Source organism: Tursiops truncatus, chromosome 9 (genome assembly GCF_011762595.2).
Source record: "Tursiops truncatus isolate mTurTru1 chromosome 9, mTurTru1.mat.Y, whole genome shotgun sequence".
In the NCBI taxonomy this organism is placed as follows: Eukaryota; Metazoa; Chordata; class Mammalia; order Artiodactyla; family Delphinidae; genus Tursiops; species Tursiops truncatus.
In genome coordinates this window covers 2473758-2488256 of record NC_047042.1, presented here as the reverse complement: position 1 = coordinate 2488256, position 14499 = coordinate 2473758, and the positions used below count along the sequence as shown (strand labels likewise).

Genomic DNA, 14499 nt, shown 5'->3' with positions numbered 1-14499 from the left:
CGGTAATTGTGTCTGGTAAGCATCCTGTTCTACACTGTAGCAAATTGAGCGGCATTCTTGGATATTTTTAAACGGTATTCGTTTAGTCAGCAAATGTTTATGGAGTGCCTAGTATATGTCAGGCACTCCTCCTGATGCAATAACAATACACAAGTTTTATTTGGAGATGACTCCAACTTCTAAAGAAATGAATTCAGAACCGAGACACAGCCAGAGACCAAGCTCTGCTGGTGTGATGGGAAAGCCTTCTGGAGCCTTGGTTTCTTCATCTGATCAGTCCACCTGCCCTGTGGTATCATGACTAATAAACACCTGAAGATGCTCTTTACACATAAATACCAAGAAAATGCAGTTTTTATCCAAATAACCAATCTTTATGTGAAATCATTTTTGTTCTTAGAAACGTGTATTTTAATCCCAAGACTAGTTCTTGTCATTTGGAAACTACAGAATTATCAAAAACACTCTCAGAATGCGTCCTTGGATTATTAATATGGATATGTGAATTTCAAAGACCTCTGTTATCTCTGTGATGTAATGATCTGTTTTTCGGAAATCTGGAAATATGTCAGATGCCATGTGGTCCCCATCTCATTTGGTCAGGTGGTTTGTTCTCTACCCATCAGTGGAGCAGACCTGACCTCCAGCATGGTGCAGGGATGTGGGACGGGCCACTGGGACCCACTGGGGCCACCGCATTAGGAGCTGTGGGAGGCCGAGTGATCAGGCCACTGTGTCGGGGCTGAGGTGCCTACATTTTACAGTGAGGTTGTCTGCACCTGAGTCTGCTCTTGAGTTGAGATCGCCACAGGGCCCCCAGATGGGGCCACAGAGTCACCCATGCAGCCCTCGGCCTTTTGGGAGCAGCTCCACCCAGCCCATCCACACATGCACTTTGTGAGGACTGAGATTTAGTTCGAGGCAGGAGACCAGGCGGCAGACGACAGTAGGTTTGCTGCTGGGAGATGTGCACAGACAGGGGGCAGGAAGTTAGTTGAATGATGAAGCGCCCCCCTCTGAACGGGCTGGATTACTTTGTCGGGGATTCTCAGACATCCGCTCAGGTGTAGACCCAGCAGGGAGAGAAGCTTGCCCGACTTCTGGCTCATTTCTAGGTAACTCATGACAATTCACCCCACCTCCAGACCTCTCTAGGCATCTCCATAACATAGCGATCAGACCCCAAACCACTCAGACTAGAAACAGGAGGACATACTTCCCCCCAGTTTATTTAACACACATCCTCCTGCCATGTGCTCTATGCCAGGCACCGTTGTAAATATTTGTAATATTAACTTATTTAATACTTATTTTAAGGCCCTCAACTATTATTCCCATTTTATAGATGAGGAAACTGAGACATCAAGAGGCCTAGTGACTTGTCCGCATGAGGACTGGAATGCGGCACCCTTCCCCATCCCCCTCTGCTGTCAAGTGTGCTGTCTGCTCCCTGGGATGAGCCTTTTCTCAGGATAACTGGCAGTGAGGACATTCACTTCCTTCTGGGAGAAGCCCGCCTTCGCCTCCCAGGGTAGAGTCCTGGACCCTGACCCTAACCAGACAATCCCCAAATAGCCCAATGGGGGGAAGTTTTTGAGGGTCTGAATTACACAGCCTAATCCATCTGTACAGCATCTTCATCTAAACCTATATTCAATCTAGTGTCACGATGTAGCACACAGACCACCGCTGGTACTGGAACCAGATAGCATCTCCCAATAACGGGCACCTCCAGTTAGTGCTGGGAAAATCCCAGATCAATCTGGACACAACTAACCTCTTGATACCAACAAAACAGTTTTTACTTATGACACTTCTGACACCAAATGAAAGGGTTTTCCCTCCTGGCACCAAAGACATGGAGTCTTTTCTAACATCACTTCTCCATCTGTCTGACAGCACCTGCCTGGAGTGAGTGTCGTACTGCACACGTTAAAGGCTTGGTCCCACAAGACACTCTCACCTCACCACAAGCCCGGGACCCCCTGTACTCCTGACTGACTCGCTATAGACTGGGGGTTCCCATCATGCCCTCATCAGGGTCTACAATTGGCCAGAACAGATCACAGAACTCAGGAAGTCACTTTGCTTACGTTTACCAGTTTATTATGAAGGATACAACTCAGGAACAGCCAGAAAGAAGAGAGGCATAGGGCAGGGCATTGGGAGGGGATGGGGAGCTCCCATGCCCTCCCAGAGGGCACACTCTCCAAGCAGCCTGATGTGCTCACCAACCTGTGCTCCAAACCCTGTCAATTAGGGATGTTTATGGGGGTTCCAGTAAATCACTGGTTGATTAAATCATTGGCCATTGTGATTCACTCAGTCTCTGGCCCCTCTCCCCTGCTCCAAGGTTGGGGCTGGGATGGGGCTAAATGTTCCAACCCTCTCACCATGGTGACCACCTCCATCCTTACCCTCTCTAGGGACCTGCCAAGAGTAGCCTCCTTAGAACAAAAGAGGTTCCTGTTACCCACAGATCCCAAGGGATTTAGGAGCTCTGTGTCAGGAACCGGGACACAGACCAAATACATAGTTCTTATAGTATCAGACCTAAGGGATCTCCTGGAATCATATGCGTCCTCCCTGACGTGCAGCAAACAGCCAAACTTCCTGAAACCAGAGACTGGCAGGCGGCTGACTCCACGCCAGTCACAAGAGGAATCTGTAGAAAAGCCCAGATAAAACGGAGAAGCAGGAATATTACTCAGCCATAAAAAAGAATGAAATAATGCCATTTGCTGCAACATGGATGGACCTAGAGATCACCATACCGAGTGAAGTAAGTCAGACAGAGAAAGACAAATATCATATGATATCATCTATATGTGGAATCTAGAAAGATGATACAAATGGACTTATTTACAAAACAGAAACAGACTCACAGACTTCCAAAACAAACTTGTGGTTAACAAAGGGTAAAAGTGGGGGTGGGGGGAGGATAAATTACGAGTTTGGGATTAACACACACCCACTGCTATAGATAAAGTAGATAACCAACAAGCACCAATGGTATAGCACAGGGAACTCTATTCAATACTCTGTAATAACCTATATGGGAAAAGAATCTGAAAAAGAATATAACTTAACATAACTGAATCACTGTGTTATACACCTGAAAGTAACACAACATTGTACATCATTGTACATCATTGTACATCAACATATACCCCAATATAAAATAAGAATTCAATTAAAAAATAATAAATTTTAAAAAGGAGAGGCAGTTTGTCACTGGGTGGCCCCCTGATCATCACAGGGGAAACAGAGGAAGACCCCAGAGGAAGCGGGTATCAACCATCCATCGACTTCACACCTGTGCCCCTTAACCTGGGAGTCCAACAGACTCAGCAAATTAGCAACAAATATTGCTGATCTTTTCTTCAGAAAGCCTGTTTTTGAGGAAAGGAATGGAAATTGCCCGATGACTTTTTGAGCTAAGGATTGTTTTATTGCTTCTCTGAATCATGTAAATCCCTAAATATCAAATCTTTTTTTGCTTTTTTTTTTTTTTACTGAATTTGATATTGAAATCTATTTCTTCAGTATCATCACCTATACTTGTAATAAGTAATAGAAAAAATTAATAAGAAAGCAGTAAGAGTAATTTGCTTGCACAAACTGGATAAATTTGGAACTACCACTTCAGAGAAAGTTGAGTGTGATACACGCAGAGATGCAAATTGGATGGATCCCAAAACGTCCAGAAGGTTGAAGTCAAGTCCAGACCCCGCCACAGGTAAGTGATGGCCATATCCCCGGGTGTCACAGAGGAACCAAGTCACATGAGGAGGGTTAAAACGCAGGATGTCTACTGGGAAAGACACAGAGAGGCCTTACTTGGTAGCTGTCTTCAAATTTTACACTCACTCTGACTTGAAGGGACTTTGTGCCTCCAAAGAGCAAGTGGTACAGAGGGAGACAGATTTTTCCAATGTGAAAATCAGCCAGTCGTCAAACAGAATGTGTTTTCTTACAGGGCAGTAAATTCTCCACCACTGTGGGTGTTCATTGGTGACAGGAAAGTCAACGGTTGAGAAATGGTGCAGGAAACATCTCCAAGGGACTGAAACCTACAGTACATGACCATTAAGCTCTCTTCTGTATCTGAGATTCCAACAGTCTATGAAAATAAGAGAATCTGGCTAAATTACAAAGCAGAAACATCACCATCAGCATGGGTTATTTTTCAGTGACAAGCTGTAATCTGGGCAACCTGTGTTGAGCAAAGGGCTCGCCCTGCGATAACAACGCCTGACACTTGGGTGGTGTTTCCGGGGGCCAGGCTCTGGTCTGAATGCCCTTCAGATGTCAAGTCCATTTATCCTCCCAGCGGCCCTTGGAATTAGATCATGAGTAGTGGAGCCAGGATTTGAACTCTGGAAAGCTGACTCCACCACCCCTCTGCCATAGCAATACATTGTGTTCGTTTCCTAGGGCTGCTAAAAGGAACAGAAATTTACTCTCTCAGAGTTCTGGAAGCCAGGATCCGGAAGTGAAGGTGTCAGCCGGGCCATGCTCCCTCCAAAGCCTCCAGGGAGGATCCCTCTTTTCCTATTCCAGCCTCTGGCACCCCAGATGTTGCCTGACTTGTGGCTGCATAATTTCCACCTCTGCCTCTGTTTTCACTTGGTTGTCTTCTCTCTGTGTCTCTACTCTTCTTCTTTATAAAAACATCAGTCACACTGGATTAGAGTTCATCTCAATCCCGTATAACCTCGTGTTAACTCGATTACATCTGTACAGACCCTGTTTCCAAGCAAGGTGACATTTACAGGTACTGGAGGGTAGGACGTGGACATGTCTTTTGGGGGGATACGATTCAACTCACAACATATGGTATCAAACCGGAAGCACCAGAAGTACGAACTCAGGTTGGCAGTGACGCTCTGGAGGAAAACAACCGAAGCAGATGGTTCCTTCCCGGCTCTGCCCTCCCCATTTCAGGGGAGGCCCATCTCCCCACTCACCAGCTCTGTTTATGATGGTGATGCCAGGGAGCCCATCAGAGCCCTCGCGGGTCATTCAGTGCAGTCAGGGAAAACCTTTTGCTGGCGTTGCATATCTCAGTCACTCCAGGTCCACACACCCCTTACTCCTCTGATGGAGGCAGGAACCCATCCCCTCGGTCCTCCATCCTCATTCTGCCTTCTTCCTTAACGCTGGACATCAGTCAGAGTCTAGCCACACTCAGGAGTCCCACCAAGAAGGAATTTACTCTTGTCCTGTCTGCTTCCACATCCCCTCTACCCCATCCACCTCCTTGGACCTACAAACACACCTCTTTTAAAATTAAAGTGACTCTCCTTGTACACGGGGATGCACATTATTTAGGGCCATAGTCTCCCTCCGCTCAAAAACAAATGAGATCACTGAAGTGTGCATTGGCGTTTGTTGGAGACCATGTTTATAATATTCATGAATATGGAAATGAGCAGCCAGCTCCCAGAATCCCTTGCACCAAGAACTGGCGCTCTGTTTGCTGTAAGTGTAAACTTCTTTCCTTGCAGGTTCAAAAATTTCTCCCCAGGAGAAAACAAAACAAAACAACCTATGGTCTCAGAAGGGAAGTTTAAGACCTGCATAGCTCAAGTGCTAAACTCCTACAAATTATGCTAAACTGTTATAACATTATTCTAAAATATCCCGTTTGTAAAAGAAGAAAAAGTCTTGCTATGGCTTAAGGGTTTGGATCCCCCAAATAGCATTAATAGTAGCAATAAATATAGCATCACAGCTTCTGTTGAACGTCTGCAATGTGCCAGCTCCTGCTTTGATAATTTAATCATTAGATCTCATATTAATCATAACTCTTACGATAGCATCCTGAGTTAGAGATGCTTATTCCTGTTTTATAGATGAGGAGGAGGTTGACGTTCAGAGAGGGTACGGAATTGAGTTCGATTTTGTCAGCTACGCAGGAAGAAAAAACTGCCGGATTGGGAAATGCTTTTCTATCAAATACACAAAAGTAAAGTGGCAACGCTAGTGTCACTTGTTGGAAAAATTTTAATACCGGCAACAATAAATGTACTTCAGTATGTGAACAGTACTCTTAGGAGGATAAGACGCTGGTCTACATGAATTCTCCAAAATGCTATCACTAAAATTTTGGTGATAAAAAAACCAAAAATTTCTAATTACCCAAAGATTATTTATATGGTGATTTCTAAACATGCAAGTAAAAAAAAATAGCTAGCGGGCTTCCCGGGTGGCGCAGTGGTTGAGAGTCCGTCTGCCGATGCAGGGGACACGGGTTCGTGCCCCAGTCCGGGAAGATCCCATATGCTGCGGAGCGGCTGGGCCCGTGAGCCATGGCTGCTGAGCCTGCGCGTCCGGAGCCTGTGCTCCGCAACGGGAGAGGCCACAACAGTGAGAGGCCCGCGTACTACAAAAAATAAATAAATAAAAATAGCTAGCAAGCATACAACTGAACTGGTCTTGAGATAATAATGGTTTTCGTTTTCATTTTCTTTTATTTTTATTCTGGGTAATTATAATAATTAGCAAATTAGTTAATAAATTATGAAGAATTAGAATAAAAAAGTCTTTTATTACTATCTAAGCCAAGAGATGAATTGTAAGCTGTCATTTTCCCTTGTCTATTTTTAAAAAGGTATTGTCCAATCATTCCCTTTTGTTTAGTTTGTGCCCATTTTAAAAAATCTTAAAAGAAAGGTCTTAAATGTTTTGCCTCACACTTCTTAGGTCTTGCATTTCAATGTCATGTGCTGTTAATTGCTCCTGGACAGTCATTTTCTCCATGCCCAGTGCCACTCGCTTTCCGGGGAAGGGGTACCCACAGGACCCGGGAGCCAAGGAGAGGAGAAGGCACCGCGGCTTTCCGAGGAATGGCTCCTCCTTTTCCCAGGGGAAAGGTTCTTCCCCAGTCCGGCCTCTCCTTCTCGCTTTAAACAGGGTTGTGTGAGCTGGTTCCCTGGGTTGTTGGGGGCGCCCTTGGGACACGGAGGCGACCAGCCGGGGAGGAAGACGGCAGGGTGACAAGGTGGGAAGACGGTCCTTCGGGACCCCCTCAGGTCACGCCATCAGACCTCCACATTTCCCAGGTGACGCGGTGACACGAACGACCCGTAGGCCGCTGTGAGGGCTATTCCGTTCCTCGTCCTGCGCCAGGACACAGTCCGCTGGAAGAAGGGCGCGCTTCCCGGTCTTCCAGGACCGTGTCCCCAGGGCAGCAGGGAGGAAAGGGACGCTCCGGCACCGAGATGCAGATTCCAATTCCCCGATATGGTTTAAAAATGTGTGTGTGGGAGGAGCCCCTCCCGAGGGGCAAGCGCGCACCTACGTACGCGCCTGTAGGTGCGCTCGGCCGCGGAGCCTCGGGGGCGTGCCTGGGGCGTGCCTGGGGGCGTGTCGGGGGGGGGGGACGAGCCTGGGGGGGGCGGGGCTCAGACCCCTCCCGGGGGAGCAGCGCTGCCCCGCCCCTGAGCCCCGCCCACCGTGCGCTCGCGCCCCGCCCACCGTGCGCTCACGCCCCGCCGCGCTCCTCCGCCCCGCCGCACGCTCACGCTCGTACAGACGTATGAATGCACGCACGCACGCACAGCGGGGGCCGAGCCGGCAGCAGCGCGCAGGCGCACGCGCTCCGCGCGCTTTTCGGAAGCCGCAGGTCGGCGGGCAATGTGGGGAGGCTGTGGGGGCTGTGGGGGCCGCCGGGCGGGTGTTTGCAGGGGTGCGGCGACGGGGGCTGAGGCCCGGGAGGGGCGCGGGGCCGGAGGGCTGAGGGGCTTCGCTGGCGGGCGAACGGGCAGACCGGCCCGGGAATGTGTTCTCGCGGCGGGCGCGCTCCCGGCGGCGTCGGGTTCGGAGGCGGCCTGTGGGGAGGGGCGTCCCGGCGGGCGGGCGCCGCGCTCGCGGAGGCTCCGCGGGGGGCGTTCGGGCGAGCCCTGGGCTGGGAGCCAGGCCGGAGGGGAGGGACTGCACCCGGGATCCCGGGCGGTGGGCCGTCCCGCCTCGTGAGCGCCGCAGGGTCCACAGCCCTGTCAGCGCGGTGACTGCTGTCCCCGGGGCTGCCCCGCTCCGGGTGCGGGGAGACAGTCAGTATGGCGGGGAGCATGTACGGTCTGGACGAACGCCACGTCCTACAACAGGCAGGGAAAACCCCAGAAGATGGGATTGGAGCTCGTGCATCGCTGCCGCCGAGTAACTTTAGTGATACAGACGTAGGAAGTGGTACTCGGGACCCGGCTGTGCCGTTGACGGGCGTGGCCAAGCCGTCCTTGGTTACCTGTGTCCATAGTTTTTGGGTGAATGCGCTGAAAGGACGAAGTAAGACTTGGGAGGGGAATGTTGAGCAAACAGGAGAGGGTGGAAAGGAAAGAGCAGGGTATTTAGGGAACAGTGACTAGAACTCTGTCTGAGCCTTTGTAGGAATCCCAGTTTTGCGGATGATAAAATGGGATGAAGCCGTGGAGAGGAACAGGATGTTCATAGTAACAGGAAAGTTGGTGATAAATGGTTTCCAAGTTACCTCATTTGCAATTTCTCATTTCAGCTGTTGCATAAAAGATTAAAATAGGGTAAAATGGAATAGTGGAAAGAGGGATGAATTGTTTGTCAGGAGATGTCAGTTCTAGTTTTGACTTTATGGTTTAAGCAAATTAGGATCTCACTAGGCCTTAAGTTTATTTTTTTCAAAAATAATTACAAAGATTTATGAACACCTACCTACAATGTGACAGATTCTTTGTAGGGTTTATGGGAGAAACAAAGCTGTATTAAGCATGGGTCTTGCACCAAAAGAGCTGCTGATTATTAAGCTATATTTATAGGTAATTTGGAAGGTAAATTTTAACATAGTTCTTGGTTTTTACTTGACTTCAGTACCCTTAGGAAGCTTCATAGTTTTCTTACAAATTTTTCTTCTGGATTGGCAGGTAAATTCTACACATCTGTCAACATGAATACATCCATCTGCAGTCCTGTTAAAATCATGTTAACTTAATGTAAGGAGGCTTATAAAAGTAACATGAGGAAAAAAATCTAAAACCATTTCAATCACACACTTGATCTCATTTCATTTATCACGACAGCTTCACTTTTTAATGCTTCCTGTGAAATTGGGAAATTGTGAGAGATTCTGAGGCATCCTGTTTTAAGTGCTCATTTACAAATCCTTGAAAACATTTAGTATATGACTAAATACTGTTGTTCGTATTTGTGATACATCCTGCAGTGACCTTTGGTGGCAGTATGAAGGGGCATTTATGTGGTGAAGTGCACACTACATGCAGTGAAACTGCTCGTGTGCGAATTTTGGCACCATTGCTCACTGGCTGTGTGACCTCAACCAAGCTTTTGAACGCTGTCTGCCTCAGTTTCTACATTTGTGCAGTAGAGATTATACTAGCAATTTTTAGGTATTTTCGTGTTCATTGTTTGACTTGATTCTCATAATGACTTCTCTCATTTTACAGATAAAACTGAAGGCCCAGCGACGTGAAGAGGCTTCCGTGAGATCATTCGTCTGATTTTCCTAGGGACGGAGCTTGGCTTGGTTTGTTTTGCTTTGCTTTGTCTCTAGATCCCTTGTTCTTCCATGTTGCCTTTCGTTTGCTGATTAATTTTAAATCCTCTCCATTTAAACCTTTCCCTAATCACAGGGAAAATTATTATATAACTAAAACAGTTTAACGCATAATAGAGCATTATTATTATTATTTTGGCTGGATTGGGTCTTCGTTGCTGTGCACAGGCTTTCTCTAGTTGCGGCGAGCAGGGGCTACTCTTTGTTGCGGGGCGCGGGCTTCTCATTGTGGTGGCTTCTCTTATTACAGAGCATGGGCTCTAGGTGCACGGGCTTCAGTAGTTGCAGCACGCGGGCTCAGTAGTTGTGGCTTGCAGCTCTAGAGCACAGGCTTAGTAGTTGTGGCACATGGGCTTAGTTGCTCCATGGCATGTGGGATCTTCCGGGACCAGGGATTGAACCCGTTTCCCCTGCATTGGCAGGCAGATTCTTAACCACTGCACCACCAGGGAAGTCCCTAGAGCATTATTAAGTCAAGTCTTTAATCTTTTATATCTTGAATGCCTGAAAGCTATGGTTAACTAGATGTTCCCCTATAAACGGTCTTTCCTTATAAATGAAAAGTCCAGTGTACCTTCCTTCAGATAGGCAGAGATTTTAAAAGTATGTTTAAAGTATTATGTCTTTGTTTCCTTCTGGATACTGAATCTTTTTCATCTTTGTCGTCTGTTATAGAACCTCTAAAATGCAGGTCTCTGGCTCCAGGTCTGTACACTTGAGTGAATGGCAGAAGAATTACTTTGCAATTACGTCTGGCACGTGTCCATCAGGAGAGAAGGCAGACGCGTACCGAGCACAGATTCTCCGCATTCAGTATGCATGGGCAAACTCTGAGATCTCCCAGGTCTGTGCTGCCAGACTGTTCAGAATATATGCAGAGAAATATTCTGCAGTTATTGATTCTGACAGTGTTGAAACTGGCTTGAATAACTATGCAGAAAACATTTTAACTCTAGCAAGATCTCGGCAAACTGACAGTGACAAGTGGAAGTCTGGATTGTCAATAAATAACGTGTTCCAAATGAGTAATGTGCAGGAAATGATGCACGCTGGCAGCAAATCCAGAGACTCTCTGTTGGCACCTGCAGATGAGTCAGTAGTCATCCACAGAGCGGCCGCTGTCTTTGATCTTCCTAAATTTAGTGTTTGTGGTGGTTCTGGGGAGAGTGACCCATTAACTAACTCAGCCCATGGTGCCGATAGGACCAAAGACTTCCCAGAGGGCAGTCCTTTGAAGTGCCTTCAGAATGCCCAGCCACCTCTGGTCACTGACACCACTAAGACGTGTCCTACGGTCTCAGGACCTTTCGGTGAGTCAGCCACCGCAAAATTCCATGCCACACCATTGTTTGGAAATGTCAAAAAGGAAAATTACAACTTCCCGAAAGCCAACACAGGACTAAGTGTGTTCTCATCTAATCAGTCTTGTTTTCCTTCTGGCTTTGAAAATCCACGGGAAATGAAAGCTTTTTATGGTTCTGGCACCATTGATGCACTTTCCACTCCAGTAATGAATAAGGCTTTTAGTAAAACGGAAGATAATGGCCAAAGAGAGGAGAGCGGCCTGCCTACTTTTAAAACTGCAAAAGAACAGCTATGGGTAGATCAGCAGAAAAAGTACCACCAGCCCCAGCGTGCATCAGGGTCTTCACATGGTAGTGTCAAAAAGTCTCTGGGAGCTAGTAGATCCCGAGGGATATTTGGAAAGTTTGTTCCCCCTGTACCTAAGCAAGATGGGGGAGGTCAGGGCGGGGGGACACAGTATAAGCCTCATGGCGCAGGAGCTGCAGACCCAGCACATCCCGTGGATGAGCGTCTGAAGAACTTGGAGCCCAAAATGATTGAACTTATTATGAATGAGATTATGGACCAGGGACCGCCAGTAAATTGGGAAGATATTGCAGGAGTGGAATTTGCCAAAACCACAATAAAGGAGATAGTTGTGTGGCCCATGATGCGGCCAGACATCTTCACTGGCTTACGAGGACCCCCTAAAGGAATTCTGCTCTTTGGTCCTCCTGGGACTGGTAAAACTCTGATTGGCAAGTGCATCGCTAGTCAGTCTGGGGCAACATTCTTTAGTATCTCTGCTTCCTCCTTGACTTCTAAGTGGGTGGGCGAGGGAGAGAAGATGGTCCGTGCATTGTTTGCTGTTGCACGATGCCAGCAACCAGCTGTGATATTTATTGATGAAATCGATTCCCTATTATCTCAGCGCGGAGATGGCGAGCATGAATCTTCTAGAAGGATAAAAACTGAATTTCTAGTTCAGCTGGATGGAGCAGCCACATCTTCTGAAGATCGTATTCTAGTGGTAGGAGCAACCAATCGGCCACAGGAGATTGACGAGGCTGCCCGGAGAAGGTTGGTGAAAAGGCTGTATATTCCCCTCCCAGAGGCTTCAGCCAGGAAACAGATAGTCATTAATCTGATGTCAGAGGAGCACTGCTGCCTCAGCGAGGAGGAGGTCGACCTGGTGGTGCGGCACTCTGGTGGGTTCTCGGGGGCTGACATGACGCAGCTCTGCAGGGAGGCGTCTCTGGGTCCTATTCGCAGTTTACAGGCTGCCGACATTGCCACGGTAACGCCGGATCAAGTTCGACCAATAGCTTACAGTGACTTTGAAGATGCCTTCAGAACTGTGCGACCTAGTGTGTCTCCAGAAGATTTGGAGCTTTATGAAAACTGGAACAGAACTTTCGGTTGTGGAAAGTAAACGGGGCGCTTGAAATTAAAAGGCGGCATTTTTGTAGCCCAGGCTTCCGTTTTTTTAGCATAGGAAATCGATGAAGTGTACATCAAAGGTATATTCTGAATTCTGTACCTCAAATAAAATGGAATAACAGTAGCTCAACCTTTACAATTGATTGACTTAGACTATGTTAATATAAGCTCAGTTTTCCTTCCAATCACCACCTGATACGTAAGCCTATTCACGTGAAATGGGAATGTACTTTTTTTGTTTTGTTCCTAAGAGGTCTTTTCAAGATGTATAGGATGAACAGTGAACTCAAATTGAAACCGAAAATCTGATTTGTATATGAGGATGTATCTGACTTACATGTATCTTTTATTGAAGAAAGTTTCTTCTGAGGATCACATAATTCTTAGTATTGGCTAGTACAGTGGTTTGCATTTGAAACCGAGTGTTGCTTAGTGTTGTTTAATAGATTTAAAATCTCAACCAAAGCTAAAGTGAAAGTGCCCGTTTTTACTTTGTCCTGGCTTGTAACTGCTTATGGTTTTCTTTCCTTCCCAAGACTAATTAATCAGAACATGTTCAGAAATAGCAAAGTGTAATCTACCATCAGAGACAGGTCCACAGAACTGAAAGGGGAAGAATGTTGTGTTTCTCCAGGGGGTGGGTGATGTTTGAAAGTAGTATTTTATTTGGCACTACTTTACAACCTGTAGGGTTGGTCTCTTTCAAAAATAAATGTTTTCAGGTTTTAAAAACGGACTGTTTTGTTTTCCAAATAGTGCATGTTCTATGTAGAAACATTGGAAAATAGAGGTGAACAAAAGGAAGAAAATAAAAGTCAGTTACCCTACCACTTTGAGGAACACAGTGTTAACATTTCAGCATCACTTCTTCCAGATGTTTTATACAGGAGTGGGGTTATGCTACGCCTTTTCTTTTGCAGCTGTTTTCTTTAAAGTCCCTCATCATCATCTTCCACATTGACGTACTTCTGCATCTTCCCGTACGTGAGTGCCTGGGATTCCGTGATACGAGGGGGCCTATAATTTAGTCAGCATTCAGGGCAGTTCCTTAGGTTCACCTTTTGTATATAGTAAATAAAATATGTTAAATGCCTTAGTTATCTTTTTAAAAAACATACATTTCTTGAGTAAAATTCTTGGATTAACAATTTTTAATGCTTTTGACATGTGTTCTAAATTGTCTTCTGGAACAGTGGTACTTGTGTAGAATTCCTATCTGCACTGAGTCAAAGTGCCTGTTTACCTGAACCTGGTGGTCATGGACACTGTCCAGCTGCCAATTGGACAGTACACAGGTTTTGCATCCATCCATCCATTCAAAAACTATTTATTAGGTGCCAGGCAGTGTTCCAGGCGCTGAAAGTAGACCAGTGAACAACAGACAAAAGTCCTTGGTCTCTTGGAGATTACGTTCAAGTTCTAATGTTTTGAGAACAATGCACCTTAAGAAATGGAATTTGAAACTTTTAGTAGATGAATTTAAGCAATTTATATATTGTTTTAATTTTTATTATTGGTCTGTCTGCTATTTTTATGCTCTTTTAAAAGCTTTATTTCTCCAACTTTTAGTTTTTCCCTTTGAAATATGAAATTATCTTTTATTAGAATTTGGATGTTAAATCTCTTAATCTTTTATTGTATCTTTTAAAATCTTAAAGCATTTCACCATATTCATTGCTATCTTCTTTACAGATCACTTCCACCCACTTGGATCTTACAATTACTGTAGTTATTTAGATTTATCATCAATTGCCCAGGAGGTGTTAGTGTTTTATTTAACTTTGTAATTTGGTCTTAATGTTTATTAGCAGTTTTTTCTCGACAGCAACTTCTGCCAGTTCTGACTTTCAGCTCCATTGATCACCCACCATGGGGCCATGTCCCTCTGTAGAACTTCTTTTTTCTTTTTTTAAAAAAAAATTTTATTGGAGTATAGTTGCTTTACAATATTGTGTCAGTTTATACTGTACGGCAGAGTGAATCAGCTGTACTTCTTTTAGATTTTGACCAAGAGAAAAAAAAATCTCATTGGCCCAGCTTATCTTGGACTAGGCAGAGCCATGTCCTTGTTAGGTTGTGAAATGGCCCCTCCTGAATTAAGGTCTTCTCTGTTCAGGTGAGACTCTAAGCCTGAAAGGAATAAGCAAGTAGGATATTTTAAAGCTGGAGAGAAAATAGGAGATAGGGAGTCACTTGGCCGTTTCTTCTATGTTATACCACATTAGAAG

At 45.9% G+C, this 14499-nt stretch overlaps 1 protein-coding gene across 4 annotated transcripts; it reads left to right on the top strand.

The window, feature by feature from the left end:
• The first annotated feature begins 7564 nt into the window (after positions 1 to 7564).
• On the top strand, positions 7565 to 13003 carry FIGNL1 (fidgetin like 1). 4 transcript variants are annotated; one of them, XM_033862768.2, is made up of 3 exons: positions 7565 to 7630; positions 9438 to 9517; positions 10223 to 13003. In XM_033862768.2, exon 3 carries the CDS (start codon positions 10233 to 10235, stop codon positions 12261 to 12263), a length of 2031 nt encoding a protein of 676 aa, XP_033718659.1. In that variant the 5' UTR covers positions 7565 to 7630; positions 9438 to 9517; positions 10223 to 10232; the 3' UTR covers positions 12264 to 13003. The 4 variants fall into 4 exon arrangements, with proteins under 4 accessions (XP_033718659.1, XP_019795098.2, XP_019795089.2 ...); XM_019939539.3 differs by lacking the exon at positions 7565 to 7630 and adding an exon at positions 7801 to 8289; XM_019939530.3 differs by lacking the exon at positions 7565 to 7630 and adding an exon at positions 8326 to 8966.
• Positions 13004 to 14499: the final 1496 nt, after the last annotated feature.